General features: G+C 40.5%; 2 protein-coding genes across 2 annotated transcripts in view; one reads left to right on the forward strand and one right to left on the reverse strand.

Moving 5' to 3' along the window:
* Positions 1-1244: 1244 nt before the first annotated feature.
* On the reverse strand, positions 1245-2157 carry LOC124527165 (uncharacterized; the record flags this gene model as incomplete). Its single annotated transcript, XM_047100414.1, is given in 2 exon segments — positions 1245-1478; positions 1480-2157. Coding segments are annotated over 2 exon segments (831 nt in total), but the record flags the coding sequence as incomplete, so codon positions are not given.
* PPM1L (protein phosphatase, Mg2+/Mn2+ dependent 1L) overlaps positions 1961-22368 on the forward strand; it is a 295465-nt gene continuing 275057 nt past the window's right edge. The window contains exon 1 of the mRNA XM_047099679.1: positions 1961-3055. Coding sequence (XP_046955635.1) covers positions 2657-3055 — 399 coding nt within the window. The 5' untranslated portion in view covers positions 1961-2656. The remainder of the gene's footprint in view (positions 3056-22368) is intronic.

The raw sequence follows: 22368 nt of genomic DNA on the forward strand, positions 1-22368 counted from the left end.
GCTGCTATCATCAATATAGTAATTTTGTGGACAGGCTGGATGGGACCGTAGGTTTGGAATTTTACTTCTGCTCCAGGGACTAGTTCGACTTGTAGTTCCAGAATCTTAATCAGCTTATCTGGAAGTTGCCTTTGCTATTAGAGAAAGATTCATGTACTGAGAAACTGATAATACACCCAAAACTCATTTGCTAATTTACAGTAAGAAATATTGTAAACTCATGTCTTCATGACAACGCTAATGTATTACTTTTGCTTTATAGTTCCTAAAGACTTTTGAATTCATGATCTCATTTTGGAACCTCATGACTTATGACTTTTGAACACAGTGACTTAATTTATTTCAAAATTGTTTATCAGGTGGAATATATCAAAAAAGCTCAAAGCAGAACAGGGGGCCATATCTTAGTTGTGAAGAATAACATAGTTAACAGTTCTTCATATTTCCTTCCTTTTCTATGCATGTTTATATAACTGAGAATATATTGTATATGCCATTTAAATGTCAAAGTTTTTTTTTTTTTTCTGGTTATGATGGCAATCTATACTTTTGTAAATATTTTGGAAAAGTTGTAGAAAGCAGACAAAAGTCCAAAGCAGAACATGAAAATCACATATAACCTACTGTAGTTAACCACAATGAAAAATTTGGTGTATTTCCTCTCAGTATTTTTTTCCTTTTTATTTTTTTGTTTTTTAAAAACCGTAGCTGAGATCGTACCAAGGTAGGAATGCTTGGGGAGACCAACACTGGCTGGGCTTGGATCAGGCAGCCTCTACTCTCCAGTTTAGCGGATTGGAAGCTGCAGATCAGCACTTTTCTTCCTGGACAGGGGTAGTGAGAGTGAATATTTTCCTTTAAAGCTCACTTCTTTCTGTGTTTTAAGCTGTATTTGTACATAGATTCCCCCCCTCCCCCCAAATCTTCAAAGCTATCGACACTTGCCCATATTTCAAAAAGTTATCCTTGACGGATTCTGGAAGCCCGTTCGACCCTTCACTTCTGCTCATCGAAAGACTCCCGCCCTAACTTCACTTTCTCCCGCGATAGTTGAAGAGGTGGTAGGAAGTCTCAAGTTTGGAGCTTCAAAGGGATCCTGAAACTCCCAACAGCCGAGTCACAGCCCTCGCCCCGCGGCGGGGTCAGGAGCGCCCCGGGGCTCCACTAGTAGGCTTCGTGTCTTTCAGTGGAAGGGTTGAGACCACGGAAGGCCTTCGCGGTTACGTCCTCTGCTCCAGGGGCGGCCGCAGTCCTCAGGGACGCCAGCCCATCCTCGCCCCTCCCGAGGTTACTCTCAGAGCGCACTTCCATGTGTCTCCGAGTCCTCACATCCCGCTGTTCTCGGGAGGGTCTTTTCCCATCTTGAGGAGGCTTGTAGGCCTCAGGCTCGCTCTCTGCCTGTCGTGAGATCCGGGCAGGCCTCTGTCACAGAGCCCAATGGTCGGATCCTCTTCGCCCCGCTTTGCGAGCCTGGATAAGTGCGTCCCTTCTCGCTTGCCTTATGCCTGGCGAGGCGGGGACCACACTACCGTGCTGCCTGCCGGAGGGGGGAACGCTCACGTGCGGCACTCTGCTTTCCAGCCGGTGACAGTAGCTCCCGAGAAAACCAACGTTCAGACTACCCGAATCAGTATTATTTTGTCCTGGGAGCCCGCACAGGAGGGCGGAAAGAACAGCTACTCGAGTTGGGCAGTGGACGCGCCCCTCTTCTCCCCCTCGGTTCGCCTGAACCGCCTGGAGCTGCAAGCGCGCCAGTCGCGGCGGAGCTTCCTCAGCCTTTGACAGCTCCGCGCGAGCACCACGGGCCTGGAGTCCCAGCTCCAGGGGCGGGACGGGGCGGGGCGAGAGCGCGAGGGGCGGGGCGAGCGCGAGTCGGGGCCAGAGGAGGGAGCGCGCGAGCGGAGCCGAGTGGTGCCGAGCGGAGAAGGGAGGTTCTGGGGAGAGGCAGGCAGAGCCCGCCGGCCGCCTGCGGCTCAGCGCGGATTGTGCTGCGTCGCCCGGCTCAGCGTACCCCCGCCTCTGCCCAGGCTTCCGCAAAACTTTTATTCTCTGGGGCTCCCCGGGGTGTCTGAAGGAATCGGAGCGCTCGGCCGGCTCTACGCTCCCCTGTCGTGGCGACTGAGGGGACGTGCATCCCTTGCCCGCTGGGCTCTCGTGCCCCGCGCCTCACCTGCTGCTGATCCGCTCCTCAGAGCGGCGAGGGGGCACCCGCGGAGAGGCCGCGCGGGCGCCAGAGCCCCCGAATTCTCCCGCCCACCGCGGTGGACTCGCCCGGCGCAACTTTAACTTGATTCCTCTAGCCCAGCCCGGGCACCCGCTGCTGCTGCTTTGCTGCCACCGCTGCCGTCTCGGCCGCCGCCTCACAAAGGGGCGCGGGAAGGGAGGCGGAGCGGTCCGCGGGCACAGGCGCCGGTGCGCAAGGCGCGGGCCTCCGTGCCGCCGAGGCCGGGAGACAAAAGGGAAACTGCCTCTGTTCGCCGTGCGGGCTGGGAGCAGCCAGCTCGTCCGCCTCCTGCCCGGCTCCGCGAGCCTCCTCCCCCCACCCCCGGCTGCTGCTCCGCCTCCCTCCCCGCGGGCTGTCCCCGCAGTGCTTCGGGACCCGGCGAGCCTTCGGGGCGCGCGTCGCTGCTGGTGGTTGGGGCTGTAGCGATAATAAATGATAGAGGATACAATGACTTTGCTGTCTCTGCTGGGTCGCATCATGCGCTACTTCTTGCTGAGACCCGAGACGCTCTTCCTGCTGTGCATCAGCTTGGCACTGTGGAGTTACTTCTTCCACACGGACGAGGTGAAGACCATCGTCAAGTCCAGCCGGGACGCGGTGAAGATGGTGAAGGGCAAGGTGGCGGAGATCATGCAGAATGATCGGCTCGGGGGGCTCGACGTGCTGGAGGCCGAGTTTTCCAAGACCTGGGAGTTTAAGAGCCACAACGTGGCCGTGTATTCCATCCAGGGCCGGAGAGACCACATGGAGGACCGATTCGAAGTTCTTACGGACCTAGCCAACAAGACGCACCCGTCCATCTTCGGGATCTTTGACGGACATGGGGGCGAGGTAGGAGTTCTCTGGGGTTTTGTTTGAATGGGTGTGTGTAAACAGGATGTGTGCGTAGCAGGGTAAGAACTGGGTGCGAGGGGCGTGGTGATGACCTGGTGCCGGGCTGGACAAAGACATTAGATCCAAATGTGGCTCAAGTTGCTAAAAAATAGTGCTGGCTCCAGACCTCTTGGGATTCAGTGGCCAATTTGGGGGACGGAGGGTCACCCATAACCTATTTTGTACCTCATAATTTATGAGGTTTCCCAGGATCAGAACTCAGCAAATGACTGTGCTAGTTTTGGGGGGGGGGAGAATTTATGGTTTCTACAGGGAACTTTGGCCCAGGGCCTCAGCGCCCCTGTTCTAGGGTTTGAGGCCAAGCTTAGGCATAAAGAAGGAAGAAAATATCTTTGATTCTCTTAGGGAAAAGAGACCAAATCTGCAGAGCCGAGTCAGTGAGGGCTCAGTGAAGATGAAGGAAGCCTTGACTCCTTCCCGTTGCATTCTCCTAGAGGAGGAACCCGAGGGGCACCTCTGCGCTTCTTCCCAACTCCATTAACTTTGCACGTGCAATCGGGCCAGTTGACAGCAGCGCCTCGCTGGTCGTCTGCTTTTAGCTGGATCGTGGCGCGGGACCGAGATGCCTCTGGCCTTTGCAGAGGTGGCAATGCCTGCAGAGGCGGCGGGTGCCCAGATCTCGCCCCTGAGTCCTGGTCAGCGTGGGCGCGCAGACGTCTCCCTCCTTCTAAACTCCTTTATTTGGTGTTCATCTGGGAGCAAGAGATGATGTTGGAGGCCGGTTCAGGTCCCTCTGCCGCATTTCTGCGGCACCTTGATTGCGCGCCGGGGTTCATATTTCCTGGAGGTCGGTCGGGCGAGGGTTGGCTCTGGTCCTCGGGCATCTGCTCAGGGGAAGTGAGTGGCAAATGTGGCTCCAGCGCCGTTCTCTCAAGCGCACCAGGCCAGCCACACCATCTCTCTCAATTGGCAGTTTGTAAGAGTTTCAGTGCTGTAGTTTTTAATTTTTTTGCAGCATACTTTCTTACTCATATTCATTCCCCCAGTCCCCATCGCCACCCTTATTTCATTAACACCCCACCCCACCTCCCGTGCTCTGTGCTGGCATCCAACTTTCCCTCCAACTCTCTTCTTGGTCCTTCTGGTCTCTGGTGAGCTGTAGGGGAAGTCTGGATGTCATTCTGTTTCACGAATTGCTTGTGTTTTGGCCTTTGTTTTGCTCAATTGGTTATCTAATTTGCATTCTGTCTTTGATACAAAGTCATTTCACCCACCACACTCTCTTAATCTTTCCGAGATAGTGTACCCATCTACCTTAAACCAACTTTGCCAGGAAAGACAAACTTAGTGGGAAAATTTCTTTGGTAGAACTGAGATCAGATTTTGCTATTTTCCATCCACCCTAGCCCTATGTTCTGTCTTTCAAAATGAAGGATTCTTACTGGTTGTAATTTTGTAGCTTCTCGTGTAGTGTGGGGTTCTTTTCCCCTTGGTCACATAATAGGTGAAAAATATGAAATTAATTGAGGGAACAGGTGCTGTGTGCCTGGAAAGACACATACCTGAATGATAATGTTGCCAATATAATGACTGAATTGTTTTCTTGGTTTGATCAGAATGCCTATGTTTTTATTGTATATGCCTAGACCATTATAAATCATTTAATAAAGCTTATATTTGTTATATATTTTTAAATTAAAATTGGCAGCTGATAATCTGCTTCTGGTCTTAAAAGCACAGTTTTATTTTTAATTTAAAGTTCTGGATGTAATATTAGTGTTGTGAAACTTTGGGTTGTGCTTGCCTGAGTGTGCTGTATTGGCATGTTTTGATCCTGCACGTGCAAGTGAATGAGTATTTAAAATTTTCTGTTAAGTTGGTATTCTAAAATCTGAAAATCGCAGACCTAAACAGATTTCAGGTTGAAAAATTTCCAGTACTATCTTCCAGTAAACGCATCATCCAGAAAAGGGACATGATAAATGTTTTTATTTAAATAGAAGTATTTTACATGCATAGGTACTCTCCTTAAAAATAGGGTAATCATACTATAAGAGGTACTCTCTTATAGTATGTAGCCAGTTCATTCATTTTGACTTCTTTTTAGGGCAAAATAAGAAAAGTGATATAAAAGGTAGTTATTTAGTTGTTGGAATGTGATAATAACAAATAATATTAGGTGATTTCTCTCTTGCTTTTTTTCATTCAAGGAAAGTCCCATCTAATTGTCATCTTTTGTGTTGTTTAGCTCCTTTAACATTCACCAGAGGAGGGTGCCACTGTTTGATTTTGGTATAGATGATAGTTGTCTCCTTTCAGAAAAGAGGAAGATTTTTCTGAACTCCCTATTATTTATATATGTGTGTGAGAAGATAAATGAGGACTTTAATTTTATTTCTAATAATTCAAACTAATAAGATGGGCTATAAAAAATGAGGGCCCATCTGTAATGATACTGCTTTTTAAATTTCATAGAAAAGACCTAAGTCACCTTGTATATGTACATTTCATCCCATTTTTTAGATGAGATGTTTGTTGATGGGCTTAAGATGTGACCTTTGTAAGGCAAGTTCAAGGCCTTCATTTTGGTGATTTTTATATTAAACTGCTGGACAAATTAGTTTGCATATTTGCCTAGATAGATAGCACACTAGGGATACAAAGGTGAATGACACATGATTCCTATCCTCACAAGGTTTCAGTGTAGAGAGATAGATCTGTAACCAAAAATTACAGCTGGAGCATGCTTAGGGTATTATGGGAACACTGAGGAAAAGCATTTAAATCAGACTGGGAGGTGGGAGGCCCAGGGAAAGACACTTTGAAGGCATTATTTACTGTAAGTTAAAAGCACAGGCTTTTGTTTGAGATCTTGCTTTGAATCTCTGCTCTGCCTTATACTGGCTGTGATCATGGACAAGTTGCTTAGTCAACTTTATCTGGGAGTTTTTAATCTGAAAAATAGGGATAATAATACATGTAAGGTACAACTCCATCAGTTGTATTATACCCTGTCTAGAGAAATACTGAATGGAGAAAATGATGTGGAAAAAGAAAGCTTAGAGACCAAGAAGTCTGCATTGTTAGGGCAACAATATTTTAAGAAGAGAGAGTCTTCCTATGAAAGTCACAATTTTGATCACTAGAAAGGCATATGTTAGATATGGATAATTTATTAGGTATCCCCCAAACTCTCTCTTTGTTCTAACTTGTGGTAAACTGGTTATTAATTCAGAAGTTCAGGTATCTTAGCATTGGGAAAGCAGCATCCAGGTTTCCAGGGCAAATTTTCTGATTAGTGAAAAGGAATATTCCCTGTGATTAATTAGTAAGTTGGTATTCTGATTTACACTTCAGCCTCTTAGCATGTGTTGGTTCTCTGGAGTCTACTCAATTGTGTATTTTTGACAAAGATTTATCTCTGGACTTATGCTGAGGACCAGACTCTGGAGAGCTATGACTTCTACATGGATGACATCTTAGAGAGCCTGTCTCAGTGGTTATACAGGCCAGCTTCCTCACTTGATGCCATTGTGCCCTTGAAACATTCTAACCATGATACTGTGGGTGGATGGTTGGTTCTGAGTGTGTGTGTGTGTGTGTGTGTGTGTGTGTGTGTGTGTGTCTAAAGCTATGGCAGTGATTGTTTTTCTGTATAACAAAATATTTACAAAGATTAAAACATTGAAAAGGTAAAAAAAAATAGCTCAACTTATACCAACTGATGTGGAAAGGTTATTTTTATAGATTTTTTTAAAGCTCGTTTATTTTAAGGGTTGGGGGGAGCACAAGGGGGGAGGGACAAAGAGAGGAGAGAGAGAATTCTAAGCAGGCTCCATCATGCTGTCAGCTCAGAGCCAGATGCGGGGCTTGATCTCATGAACTGTGAGATCATGACCTGACCCAAAACCAAGAGTTGGAGACTTAACTAACTGAACCACCCAGGTGCCCTGATATGGAAAGGTTGTTTTTAAAATTAAAAAAATAATGTTTATCAAGAAAAAATGTTTTTTTTTGTGTGTGTGTGTGTATGTGTGTGCTTATCTGTATTTTTTATCTATAGGCAAAAGGTGTTTTTGTTTGTGTTTTTGTTTTTGTTTTTTTTTGTTGACTCGTTTTACTTTTTACATTATGCAGAAGAAATAGCACCAATCCTTTGAGGCAGCTGTTCATGGCTGAAACCTCTCTGGAAAAACAGATTGTTATGTGTTCCATCATTACTGTATTAAAGGTCATATATCATTGTATCATACAGTTGACACACAGCTTGGCCAGTGGTTAAGCTTAGAGCACCACACTTCACATCAGAGAAGCTGTACTTGAGATGCTTTTCTGGGGCAGTAGTCTTCAGGCTCCTCACTTCTCAGAAGTGAGGAGGAGAAACTGCTTATAGAAGGTTGCCTGCAGGATATATATAGTCTAGTTCTTTAGACCAATGGTTCTTAACTTTTCTTGAGTTATGCTTTGTGGATGTTGTAAAACTACAGACATATCCCCAAGAAGAATGGACACGTGCATCAGGTTTTGTTTATAATTTTAAAGATAAGCGAATGCATGAAGCCTCTGGATTTTAGGTTAGTCTAGATAGAATAAAATCTATTTCTAATAAATCTAGACCTGCAGGGAGCTGTATACCTGGACCCCTTCCTTGGCCTGATTGTTGTTTTTTCCATTATTTGCATTTATTGACTGTGTGCTGTCATTTGCCTGTGAGGGTTGTTTTGAGGAATGGTTGTCCAAAGTTCTCCAACAAATCAACTGCAGATATGTCCTTGAGGACTTTGTACATTATGAGGACCAAGGGAAAGACAGTTCTCTGACAGCTTTTTGTTTTTATCTTAAGGGTATTGAGTCATGTGACTGGCTCTCCCTGTGTTTGTTGGCTACTAGAAATGTTAGATATGAACCTTTGACCTGCCTCTAACAAATATACAGAATTTTATAGAAGACATTAATTTGGCATATGAACCTCACTCCCAGGACAGCTTATCTTTCCTACATTCAGTTTTCCTTTGTTTTATTTTTTTCTTTCTCCTCTCAGATATGTCATTTTATCTTGTTGTGGTATATATATTTATGTAAGTTTCATTGGATCCTTTCTGAAATAAGATATAGCTCTGAATTATTGAATTAGGAGTGGCATGATGAATGATCTGCTTTTCAGACATTATAACTGCTCTTAGTAAATGTTGAGTTCCCACATTAGTGAGGTACAGGAGGCCTGTGGATTTAGTGAGGACAAATGCCTTATGATTTAAGAGAAAATTCAGATTACTTTGGTTTAAAATGACACATTGCCATTTCTGCCAAAAAAGGAGGGGTAGTTTCCTTCTTAGTCAGCCTCTGTCTTGTGCCTAGGGGCCTCTGTGTAGGTGCATGCAAGATCATGACTGAACATCTTCTGAACAGATTGTTTAGAAATTCAGTTCAATTAAACCGACATTTTCTATATAGTCTGACATATGTGGAAAACAATGTTATGTTCTCTGTGTTGCCTAAAGATGAATCAGTGCATTCTCTGCCCTCAGGGAACATTCCATCTACTTGGAGAGATGAGCTTCTTCGCAGCAGAGCTACAGGGTACAGTTGGGCTACCTATAAGAGGTGATGGCCTGGGGCGCCTGGGTGGCGCAGTCGGTTAAGCGTCCGACTTCAGCCAGGTCACGATCTCGCGGTCCGTGAGTTCGAGCCCCACGTCAGGCTCTGGGCTGATGGCTCAGAGCCTGGAGCCTGTTTCCGATTCTGTGTCTCCCTCTCTCTCTGCCCCTCCCCCGTTCATGCTCTGTCTCTCTCTGTCCCAAAAATAAATAAACGTTGAAAAAAAAAAAAAAAAAAAGAGGTGATGGCCTGACTAAGGGAGCGTGAGGAGTCTTGGGTAATTTTGAAGAGAAGTTGACATTTGATTATATCCTTGCATTTCATTAGACAGAGATTAGGAGGGAGGATGAGAAGATGACTTTACAAGTTGAAGAAAAAATAAAATGACACAGAGGAAGTAAAAAGCAGGCACAGTTGGAAAAAAGGCAGGTAGCCCATGTGTTTAGAGCAGGATTTCCCCAACTGCTATCATTCTATAAGCCTATTCATTATTTTTTTCATTTTTGAGTACTTTCTGTGTTTTTATATAGTCAATATTATTTTTTAGATTGACTTTTTTTTTAGTCAAGTAAATTTATTTAAAAAATAAACTTCCTATTAGCACTGTTGAGTAGAAAATCATTAAATGAAGTTCTTAGCCTCCAATCTGCTAAGAAGCTGTCTCCATTGTGATGAAGTGGAATGATTTTTAGATGGTTCTTCTCCTAGTCTCTGGTTGCCTCTAGATTCCCTCTATCCCCCTCTCCTTGCTTTTTATAAGCAGAAAGGTGGCTTTTAAAATTTAATTGTTAGCCATAGGAAGAAGAAAGGCAGGCTGCTTACTCCCTTCCCAGGTGGAAGGTATCTCTAGTGATGCCACTCCTCAAAGAATTCTGGTTTGGAACTGCTTTCCACTGTGATTTATGTGACAGATAAGATTTCATGTGTAACATACATTCATGGGGAACCCAGACTTATGGTCAGTTCCCAGTGGTGTAGCAGAAATCCCACCCTGCTTTCTGATGCAGGTAAATGAGAAGACATTAGAGTAATAAATTTGAATCCTTTCTAGTTTAGTTTAAAAAGTAAATAATTCACAAGTTTTGATACTTGAGTCATTATTGGTCACAAAAGCAAGCTCAAAGACACAGAGAACAGATTGGTGATTGCCAGAGGCAGGAGTGAGGCATGGGCAAAATGGATGAAAAGAGTCAAAAGTATAAAATTCTAGTTGTAAAATAAAAATAAGTGATGGCGATGTAATGTACAGCATGGTGACTAGAGTTAATGCTATTGTGTTGCATATTTGAAAGTTGCTAAGAGAGTAAGCCTTAAAAGTTTTCATCACAAGAAAAAAAATTCTTTAACCATGTGTGGTAATGGATGTTAACTAGGCTTATTGTGGTGATCATTTCTCAATACAGACAAATTTTGAGTCCTTATGTTGGATACCTGAAAGTAACATAATGTTGTATGTCAACTGTACCTCAGTAACAAAAATACTTGCAAAAACTAAAAAAAGTAATATTTTTATTTTGAGTGCTAATATTTGAAATGAAAACAACATTTTTTAAAACTTTTATTTGAGAGAGAGAGAGAGCGCTAGAGCGAGCATGCACAGGGGAGGGGTAGAGGGAGAAGGAAAGAGAATCTCAGGTAGCCTCCATGCCAGTGCCCAGCATGGAGCCTGACATAGGGATGCATCCCACAACCCTGGGACCATGACCTGAGCCAAAATCAAAGGTTGGACACTCAACCAACTGAGCCAACCAGGTGCCCCTAGTATTTGATTGTTCATAATTTCTGTTTTGAACTTTAACCACTTCAGTAATGAATTTTTGTGGTTTAACTTTTATTATCATTTGAATAATCCTATTTAGTAGATATGTCTTAGCAAGTTAAACATATTTAAAAATAAATTAACCTTAAAATTATAAAAGTAATGTGACTACGTGATAGATAGTATGGAAAAGAAAAAAAGTCATTCAAAACCCCATTCTCTTGTCACATCCACTATTAGGATTTTGGTGTATTACTTGCTTATCTTTTTTTATATGCATTTTAAATATAATTTTACATTGTTATAATGATGTACATTTGGTTTTTAAATCTTGGCTTTTTTCCCACTTTTTATAAGCCTATAAACACAAAGTCATTTTCCTCCATATTTCTTTTTTTTTAAATTTTTTAAAATGTTTTTATTTATTTTTGAGACAGAGAGAGAGACAGAGCATGAGCAGGGGAGGGGCAGAGAGAGAGTGAGACATAGAATCCGAAGCAGGCTCCAGGCTCTGAGCTGTCAGCACAGAGCCTGACGCGGGGCCTGAACCCACAGACTGTGAGATCATGACCTGAGCTGAAGTCGGACGTTTAACCGACTGAGCCACCCAGGTGCCCCTATTTCTTTCTTTTTTATTTTTTTAATTTTTTTAATGTTTATTTATTTTTGAGAGAGACAGAGACAGAGTGTGAGTGGGGAAGGGACAGAGAGAGAGGGAGATACAAAATCCCAAGCAGGCTCCAGGCTCTGAGCTGTCAGCACAGAGCCTGATGCAGACTCAGACTCATGACCCATGAGATCATGACCTGAGCCGAAGTCGGATCCTTAACCAACTGAGCCACCCAGGCACCCCTCCATAATTCTTTATTATATTCCTAATGTGTTTCTTAGCAATACATTAATATTATACTGAATGGCTGGCTGTTTGATAAATCACTCAATAGCTTTCTTCCTGGTATACATTTAGGTTCCTCTAACTTTTCACCTTTGTAAATAACATTGTAGTAATAATAATAATAATAATAATAATAATAATAATTTTTGTATATTTTTATAATTATAATAATTTTGTGCTTCTACTGTAGTTTGTGCGGTGTTTCTACTGTAGAAATCTACTGTAGGTGGATTTCCAGAAGTAGAGTTTCTGGATCAGAGGAGAAATAAAGAAACCACCGTTATTGGTAATAATAATGATAATAATAATAATAATAACAATGGCTGACATTTATTGAATATGTTTAATATGCCAGGCAGTGTTTAAGGTACTTTATATATATTATCTGATTTTAATTATAACAGTGTTTGAGGTAGGTACTATATATCTCCATTTATATATGTAGAAATTAAGGTACTGAGAAGTTAAGTAATTTACCCACATTCTCTTGTAGCTCATGGGTGGTGAAACTAGAATTTGAAAGTGGGATTCAGGTTTGGAGCTATCTGTCTCCAAACCCTATGCTTTCAGCTTCTGGTTTAAATTCCACAAATCTCATAATTTCAACAGTGAAGTGTGGATAGCATTGTTAGATGGACATTGCCTGGTCTTCTCAGGTCGCTCAGTAGGACTTGGAGTTTCTCATTTGATTCTGACAGTTGTGTCCCTGTGACATGTGGTATTGTTCTTGGAAACTCTATGCTGGAAATCTCAGTAGGTAGATCTATTTACCTAAGGAAGTCTTGCAGTTAAAAAAGAATTGGGCTTAGAAGTTAGAGCAGATGCTGACTCTCAAGCAGCCATTCTCATCCACTCCCCTTCTTTGCTGGCAGAATCTCTGTCCCACTGCAGAGAATCTCTAACACTTCTGCCTGTTAGCTCATGAAAGGCTTGTGTAGAAGTTATGGTGGCATCAACATAGCCATTTGCAAAAATGATTTAGGTTTTATTTTACTTTAAAGTACTAAAGACTTGACTTTAGAATAAATGTGGTGTGTATGTGTTAACATTATTTCTTTTTATACTGAAGCGGTGTTTTTTTTTTATAACTAAAATAATTTCCTAATCTGTAAACAATTGTTAATTTAATTAAAAAGTTTTTAAAATTTATTTTTGAGAGAGAGAGGGGAAAAAAAAGCAGGAATGGGGAGGGGCAGAGAGAGAGGGGGACAGAAGATCTGAAGCGGTCTCTGCACTGACAGCAGAGAGCCCGATAAAGGGTGTGAACTCAGGAACAGTGAAATCATGACCTGAGCTGAAGTTGGGTGCTTAACCGACTGAGCCACTAGGTGCCCCAATTTAATTCTTGTTAAGATTTTATTAAAAAAAAATTTTTTTTAAAGTTTATTTATTTTTGAGACAGAGAGAGACAGAGCATGAACGGGGGAGTGACAGAGAGAGAGGGAGATACAGATTCGGAAGCAGGCTCTAGGCTCTGAGCCATCAGCCCAGAGCCCGATGCGGGGCTTGAACTCACAGACTGCGAGATCATGACCTGAGCTGAAGTCGGACGCTTAACCGACTGAGCCACCCAGGCGCCCCAGGATTTTATTTTTTAAGTAATCTCTGCATCTGACATGGGGCTTGAACTCATAACCCTGAGATCAAGAGTTGTATGCTTTACCGACTGAGCCAGCCAGATTTGACAACTGCTAAATTAACAGTTATTTAATTTTAAATAGCAAAATATTATTTTTTCATTTGTTTACAATATTGTGTTGGTATGTTTAGTTTGAATAGATGATAGTCATGTGTTTCCATTCTAGAAGGCTACCTAATACATTAGCCAACGTTAACTTTTAGCCAACATTAAGTTAAGCCCAAGCTTTGGTGATGGCTAGTTATAATCTGTTTTTAATAAGAATCTTCAAAGGTAAAGTTTAAAACAAAGGAAGCCATCATTTAAAAAAATAGTTGATGGCATTATAGTACCATTTGTAGCTTTCTTTTATAATTATAGGCCTCTCTACAAAGCACTTTAAGTAAATATTTGTGTAGAGAAAATTGTGCATATTGATACATTGATATACTTTCAATAAACTTGAAATCTGTGCTAGGAAAAGCTGTGCTTAAAAAGTGAAGGTATAATAATTTACATCTGAGAAGCAAATCTGAAAATTTTGATCACTTGGTCTTTCTGGAGAATATTTTTTTCCCTTTCTCTGTTTAATGAGAATAGGACCCAATTTAATGGAACCTTAGCTGCCTCCAGCTTGTCTAGAATGAGGGAAGGTTCTGGTAGTTGAGTCTGTTAAAAATGAGACTTACTTACTTTCCTCCATTCCTAGAAGACAAGGGAGTTCTTGTCTGCTACTGGGCACAGAGCCCCTGAAGGTAAGTCTGGGCTACTGCAAATAATTACATAAAATGTTCATTGTACAATGATACCAGATAGAGACACACTATTTCTAATGTAGAAGAGAACTGTCTGCTCCCAAGCTAGGCACAATCACTTGGTAAGGATGCCTTTTTCTAATTTGTACAGAAGTGAAAGGCACCATAGCAATAGTCTGTATTTCTGAGACTCACATTCTTTACCATACCATCCATCATTATTGCACTCCTTGTTCTGCTCCAGTATTGAGCAGCTGACAGATAATCTATTGGTCTTAGTTGCTAAACCAAAGACCAGTTATCCATTTCACATCATGTCATCAAACCTTATGACTTCCCTGGAGAAGTGCACACTTATTTGCATTTGCTTTTCAAGATGAATATTCCAGGCTTTAGTCATTGTAAATGTGAGTAGGGATTTAATGGCCTGTAGCAATACATCTTAAATATTTCATATTGTATTTTTAATAGAACAGTCTATATTCAGCACTACTCTGGGACAATAAGGTTTTTCATCTAAAAACATTTAAAAAAATATTCTTTTAGTTATAGAATTGCCATATGGCAAAAACTGTTTTATTCTGATAAGTATATACCATTTCTTTCTAACCTAGTAAGTGCTTTCAAATTTCTTTTTAATTAAATAACTTAACTTTCAGTTTAATTAGTCACTGGACATTTTCTGGCCAAATAAGTCTCTTACTGACCCTTGTATTTTCTGGAAATTGAGACATAGTAGAATTTTTGGTCATACTATTTACCTTTTTGCTGCCTAGAATAATAAGGTGAATTTGCTGTAACAACTGGTTTGCATAGGTATGTGATAAATATGACTGACCCAGAATTTGGGATTAAGAAGTTTCAGCTTCCCTTTTATTTAAACTTAGAGGTTTCCTACATTCTGTTTAGAAAGAAGATACATTTTCTCTTTAGATAGGCCTGGCAGGGATCTTGAATTGTCATATAATCCAAATATAGTGCCTAAGGCTTCACAGCTACATGAATAATCTATTTTTAAACACTTTTCATCAAGGAGATTCCATACTGTTCCTGGAGAATTTTTTTTTTTTTTCTATAGTCCTTTCTCAGAGGAAATTCGTTTTATATGAACTAATTCCCTTTGGTTTAAACTTACTTCTTAGTCTGCCCTTAACAGAGATATAGTAGAATTCAGTTGTTGCCATTTGTAAGTCAATAAGATTATGGTAATCAAAAATCTTCTTCCCCTCATGTTAAATAAGTACATCAAATTATAGGAGAAACACTCATCACAAAGAAAGGAGACATAAGGTAATTTCTACCAAAGACAGAATAGTTTCCAAATGATCAATAATATCTCCTCTTTGTAAGGAGCTGTTTTGGCAATAAAGGAAATGTCCTTTCCCTTTATTTTTACAGATTGGTTAGTTTTGTCTTTTTATGTCCATTGTCAGAGGCTTAGGCTATAGGTGGAGTAAATTTTGTTAGCTAGGAAGAAGGGGAATGGGAATCGTTGTTGGGTAGCCTTGGGGAGGGGGTTCAGAGAACATGGCCTGGAACATTTCTTGTCTGCACATTAGCAGACTCATTGGAAAATGTTGCTGTAAAGTATATAACATTGACAAGAGGGAAAAAAGAAAGCTTTAGAAGACTTTATAAAAGGGTAAGCCATCTTATTTTTGGATTGGCTTAGAGGTGACTTTACCTGGGAGCTGAGGTATAAATTTGGTATTTTAGGGCCCCAACAAGTTTTAGGAAACTATTAGTAGGTAGTTTTTTTTAATTCAGATTTTCTGTCTGTTCTGTATATACTGGCAACAAAGAAGGGCTTGAGTGTTTGGAGAACAACAAGGTGCTTTTTGCTGTGATACATGACTGTGTGTTCAGTACAGGTAAGGCTACTGATGAGTGTGGAAATATCACAGCAGTTCTTTTGTTGGCTACCCATTTCTCTTCTACTATCTTCCTGTTTTAGACAATGAATTTCTTCAAATGCAGTAGGATTTTTGTCTCTTAATTATTAGGAATCATAAGTTTTGTTATTATGTTTAAAAATATTCTGATCTACTCCAGGCCAGAGAGAAGAGATTCCTGGGAGGGCCGAAATTTGTGTACACATTTTGCAGGGGGACAGCCTGGCAGTGGTCTGGTCTCCAGTGAGAGGGGAGGGTGTTAAAGTCTTCTGATGTTTCTGGAGGCCAAAATGAATGCATTTGGAGTAAATTCTGTGTGTGAGGATGAAGTGCTCATCCTGCTGCTGCTGCTGCTATAAATTGATTACGATGAGGCCATCTTTTCATTATGTCTTCCTGACTGTTTATTACCAGTCTATAGAAATGCTGACTGACTAAACTTCCTATTTAGTTTTAGTAGCTTTTCTGGTGATTCATTCTCTCTACTTTGTTTTTTTTCTTTTAAAAGATATGCAATCATATTGTCCACAAATAATATAATTTTGTCTCCTGCTTCCTAAATAGTTATACTTTTTTTTGTTTGTTTGTTTCCTGCCTCATTGCATTAACTAGAACAGAACAATGTTCTGTAATACTCATGATAGTGAGTGTTCTTATGTTCCTATATTTGAGATTATTTAAAAAGTTTGAGATCAGGGAAATGTGAAATGGCTTCAGTTTATGGATAATAGGGCTAAAGTTTCTTTACTGAAAGATGAAATCCAAAGGTAAAGTAAGAGCCAAAGAAGAAAGGATATTCAAGGTATGGTAATCAAGAGAATTCATGATCACGAGGATGGACTAGAACTTGGTATAGATGTGTTGCTGAAAACTAACGTGCATTGAGTACATGCAGAGGAGAGCCCTGTCTTTTCTTCTTTGGGTAAAAATTATCATCACTAGATCCATCTCATGGAATGTCCCAGAAAGCATTAGTCTGAACGATAAGCACAATATCTATCGTAGAAGATACTGATTGTGCAGGTTGTGAAGACCTAGCAAGATACACACAGGAATCTCTTCCCCTGGTTCTAGAGTAGTGGGAAGTCTGGAGGCATCTTGCCCTTGTAATTCTGCTGGTTTTGGTGAAGGTTGTCCTTATTTTATCTGGGATTTCCCGTGCAGAAAATCCTTGCCCTGTTTCTATTATCTGTCTTGTAAGGAAACTGCAGCTGCTTACAGATTTTCATACTGAGTGGGGTTAGGTTGTATTAGTGTACAGAGACAAAATCTTAATGTAAGATCCCTCAAATTGCCCATAAAGAAGAGTGTTTGTGATTTTTACCTCTTATTCTGTAGAGATATATGTAATTATAAATGTATAACTACATATCCAAAGTAATTAATAGTACAGAAAAAGTGTGTGCATGTAAAATATAGGAATGTATAGTTATAAATATGTAACCACATATCGCAAATAATGTATAGTACAGAATAAAGTGTGTGCATATGAAATATAGTTTTATAGTGTTTTATTTTTATTTATCTATTTATTTATAAAAATTTATTTATTTATTTTGAGAGAGAGAGAGTGAGCATGAGTGGGAGAGGGGCAGAGAGATAGGGAGAGAGAGAGTCCCAAGCAGGCTCCATGCTGTCAGTGCAGAGCCTGACATGGGGCTTGATCTCACAAACCTTGAGATCATGACCTGAGACAAAATCAGGAGTTGGATGCTTAACCAGCTGAGCCACCCAGCCACCCTTATAGTGTTTTAAATAAGAAAAGAGTTTCTGGGAATGTCAGCTGGTGCATACTGGAAAACAGTATGGAGATTCCTCAAAAAACTAAAAATACAACTACCCTACAACCCAGCAATTGCACTACCAGGTATTTATCCAAGGGATACAGGTGTGCTGTTTCAAAGGGACACATGCACCCCAGTGTTTATAGCAGCACTATCAACAATAGCCGAAGTATGGAAAGAGCCCAAATGTTCATCGATGGGTGAATGGATAAAGAAGGTGTGGTGTATATATACAATGGAGTATTACTCGGCAATCAAAAAGAATGAAATCTTGTCATTTGCAACTACGTGGATGGAACTAGAGGGTGTTATGCTAAGTGAAATTAGTCAGAGAAAGATAAATACCATATGACTTCACATATGAGGACTTTAAGAGACAAAACAGATGAACATAAGGGAAGGGAAATAAAAATAGTATAAAAACAAGGAAGGGGACAAAGCATAAGAGACTCATGAATATGGAGAACAAACAGAGTGTTACTGGAGGGGTTGTGGGAGGGGGGATGGGCCAAATGGGTAAGGGGCATTAAGGAATCTCCTCCTGAAATCATTGTTGCACTGTATGCTAACTAATTTGGATGTAAATTAAAAAACATTTAAATTAAAAATGTCAAAAAAAATAAATATTAAAAGAAAAGAGTTTCTTGAGTTTGTGTAAATTTGTGAATGGTGCTGTTTCACTGTACCTTCTGAAAGATAATAGAATAAGAAATTGAAGAATATTTTGACATTTTCAGCTGATGACAGGAACTTTTTATTTCTTTTAAAGAGCATTTTGTATATTTCTGTATGTGATCACTTTGAAAAATTTAGTTTGTTAAAGTTTTAAAGCTACAAAACAGAATAAACGTGGCTTTTGGAGTTAGGAGTAAGATTAATTTATCATGATTATTTTTTTTTTTTTTCTTATTTTTTTTTTTTTTTTTTTTTTTTAATTTTTTTTTTCAACGTTTATTTATTTTTGGGACAGAGAGAGACAGAGCATGAATGGGGGAGGGGCAGAGAGAGAGGGAGACACAGAATCTGAAACAGGCTCCAGGCTCTGAGCCATCAGCCCAGAGCCCGACGCGGGGCTCGAACTCACGGACCGCGAGATCGTGACCTGGCTGAAGTCGGATGCTTAACCGACTGCGCCACCCAGGCGCCCCTCATGATTATTTTTAAAGTCAATTTTAGAAAGATAATTATAATGCCATATTGAGAGCTTTATTTTTAATCTAAGTGCCAGCCATATCTTTGACACCAGATGGGAATATGGAGATGGGCACTCAGCCCGGTAATTTATGCTCATAAATACATACAAAAAGTTTACACTTGCTGTTTCTTTCTTGCCTGTGGCTTGAGACCCTGGGGGATTTTATATTCCAGTGATTTCAGAAGAGAGACCAATTGGGGATTCTGACGTTTCCTATTTTCCTGGCATCCCTCGTGTGTACCTGATAAGGTACCTGTAGGTCTAAACTGTTTTTGATAAATGTCTGGTCATAGGTTTGTCTAAGAGTGAGAGTCTTTGAGCAGCAAAGAATTCTTGGAAAGGAAGCTTGTATTTTTAATACTATCTACGAGATCCAAGTGGCTGTTGCTGAAGAAATTACATGGGTAGAGAACTGAGAAGCTGACGGTGGCCAGAGAAGTTCTCTGTACCTTCCTATTAGAGCCACATACAGATGGAAGTTGTTTATCCCCAAAGGATTATGTAATGCAAACAGTTTTAGACGTGAAAGAATACAGGCAGGCATGTACTTTGGAAATACTGCTTAAGAGGGAATTCTGTGATGAAGAGAACATCTAGTAAAAAATAGGATAACAGTAGATGTGCCCAGATGATATACCCATTTTACCAGAGAGAAGCCCTCATCCCCAGCCTTCATGGTGACTTTATGTTATGGGGATTAGGACATCTACTTTCTTCAGTGTTAAAAATTGATCATTGTTACAATATTATTATCTGATACACAGTCCATATTCAGATTTTGCCAGATGTTTCAACTGTTTTTAAAAATAACTGAGGTATGATTGGCATAAAATAAGCTGCATATATTTAATATACATATAATTTGATCAGTTCTGTATATATTTGTGAAACCATCACCACTATCAAGATAATGAACACAGCCAACACTGTCCAAGGTTTCTTTATGCCCTTTGGTAATACCTTCCTTCTGTCTTTCTCTAGTCTCTCCCTCCATCCCTAGGCAACCATTAATCTGCTTTCTGTCACTATAGACTTAGTTTGCATTTTGTAAATTTTACATAAATGGAAATGTAGAGCATGTACTCCTTTTTTGTTTTCTGGCTTTTTTCCCCACTCAGCATAATCATTTTGAAATCCATCTATGTTGTTGCATCTATCAATGGTTCATTCATTTTTATCACTTGATATTGTATTGTATGTATATACCAAAGCTTGTTTATCTGTTCACTTATTGTTGGACATTTGAGTTGCTTTCAGTTTTTGACTGTGAACATTCATGTACAAGTCTTTGTATGGACATATGCTTTCATGTCTCTTGGGTAAATAACCTAGGAGTAGAAATGCTGGATAATATGGTAGGTGTGTGTTAACTTAAAAAAAAAAAAAAAAAAAAAACCCAAAACTGCTAAACCACTTTCCAAAGTGGTTGTGTTATTTTACATTTCCATCAGTGATGTATGAGAGTTCTAGTTGCTCCATATCCTTGCCAGTCTTTTTAATTTTAATCATTCTAGTAGATGTGAAGTGGTTTCTTACTGTGGTTTTAGTTTGCATTTTACTAATGACTAATGACGCTGAATATCTTTTTTATGTACTTTTTGGAAGACGGCCTTCTTTTAAAAATATTGAAGAAGAATGGCTGTCAAATCTTGGTTTTCCAGTAAAATCTGAGTTTTGTCTTTCCCTGTATGATGTAAGCGAACGAAAAAGAGAGGCAAGAGGTATAGGAGTGATGAGATACTTTCTTACTGAAAGGAGAGAGGCTCATAAGTACAGCCTAGAAATGAGAGGTATTGAGAGGTTGCAAAGTAACCAATAAATCAAGTGAAACAAGGAGAGCAGAAGAGAAGGGTTAGGGCCTGTCACCACTAAAGACAGTTTGTATTATCAGAGTCTTTAATTTTCTTGTATTCCAGATAAAAAAATCTGAATGAGACTTCTCTTAGAAAAGTGCATTTGAGGGGCGCCTGGGTGGCTCAGTCAGTTAAGTGTCTGACTTCGCCTCAGGTCACGATCTCACGGTACGTGAGTTCGAGCCCCGCATCGGGCTCTGTGCTGACTGCTCAGAGCCTGGAGCCTGTTTCACATTCTGTGTCTCCCTCTCTCTCTGACCCTCCCCCGTTCATGCTCTGTCTCTCTCTGTCTCAAAAATAAATAAACGTTAAAAAAATTAAAAAAAAAAGTGCATTTGAAAGCATGGACTGTAGACCCTTCTTCTGCTTTCTTCTGACTCACTCATTTCCTTTTAACTTCTGACACCTATTTTGAATGTGTTTTTGTTTTTATTTTTTAAGGTCTGCAGGGATCTCATAACCATGTATGATGACCTGTTTTCAGCCCTTAGAGTTTTCTGTAGGTTCTTGCTTTCTTCACCTCTGTCTTCTTGAGACTCATGTTTTTTTTTTTTTTAAATTAAAAAAATTTTTTAATGTTTATTTTTGAGAGAGAGAGAGAGAGACAGAGAACAAGCAGGGGAGGGGCAGACAGAGAGGGGGACACAGAATCTGAAGCAGGCTCCAGGCTCTGAGCTGCCAGCACAGAGCCTGACATGGGGCCTGAACTCACGAACTGTGAGATCATGACCTGAGCTGAAGTTGGATGCTCAACCTACTGAGCCACCCAGGTCAAGACTCATCTTCTTGACCTTGGTGACAACACTTGCATTTTTTGCTCCATGCTGGTTTTTTTTTGTTTGCACCAGCAACTTCCATGAAGTCAGCCATCCAACCTGAGCGTAGGGCTTTCCTTCCCATGTTGCGATCATGTCTTTCCAGGCTGACTTAATATTTTCTTTCAGGATGTTACCTCAATAAAGAACCTGTCTGAAACCATATTTGCCTTTTGTGTCCTTAGATTAATTTCCTCCCCAGATTTGTACCTTCCTCTCATGGTGCTGTCATTCTCCCAGTCTCCCACTCTTGAAACTACTTTATCATCTTTGCTTCTTCCCTCCTCATTAAGTCTGTGAGACTTTATATAATACCTGTCATCCCTGTTTCCATCTTCATAGTCTTACGGCCACCATGCTAATTCAGCCTTTCATCACTTCCTGCTGGGATTGTGACGGTGGCTTCTGAACTGATCACTTAGTCTCTAGTCCCTCTTCTGTCCACCCTACTCACTGATGTCTCTGATAGATGAATCTTCTCAACTCACTGGGTTGTACATTGTTTCTTTTTTAAAAAGTCTGTGATTTATACCAACCATGATTTATTTCTTTGAACTTTGTTTGTTTGTTGTTTTGGTTCCCCTAATGGTATCCCTGACTACTTTATCTTACTCATCCTTATTTTCTGTGGTTCCTGTGCACAAAACTCTGAGATACAGCAAAAATGGTCTATTATTCCCTGAATACTCAATGGATACATATACCCACTGCTGCTACGTTGTCCACTCTATTCCATTCTCGGAGAGATTTCTCATTCTTCTTTCCATACCTGTTGTCTTGTCCTAATTTCAAGGCTCCCCTCAATTTCCAGCTCTTCCATGAATTCTTGCTTGGTCGTGTCAACTTTAAGTAATCATTCCTTCCTTTGAACTTATCGTCTGTGACAGGCAATTGAACATTTTGTGTTATTGTTCATTTTCAAGGTACTTCTTCTCTCCAACCAGAGTTCAGCTTCCTTGAGTTTCATACCTCTGATGAGTTCCTGTGGTGTGCTTGAACTGTCCCAGATGCTTGCATCTTAATAATAACAATGCCTATCAGTATTTCTGTGAAGAATGATGCCTAAAACATCAAGTTGTATGATTGCATTTTTGATCTCTTATGTGTGTTGGAAACCAAAGGGCTCTGCTCATTCTGGCTTTTGAG

Source organism: Lynx rufus, unplaced genomic scaffold (assembly GCF_022079265.1).
Source record: "Lynx rufus isolate CCGP_SWC_20201006 ecotype Redwood Valley unplaced genomic scaffold, mLynRuf1.p SCAF_5, whole genome shotgun sequence".
NCBI classification, from domain to species: Eukaryota; Metazoa; Chordata; class Mammalia; order Carnivora; family Felidae; genus Lynx; species Lynx rufus.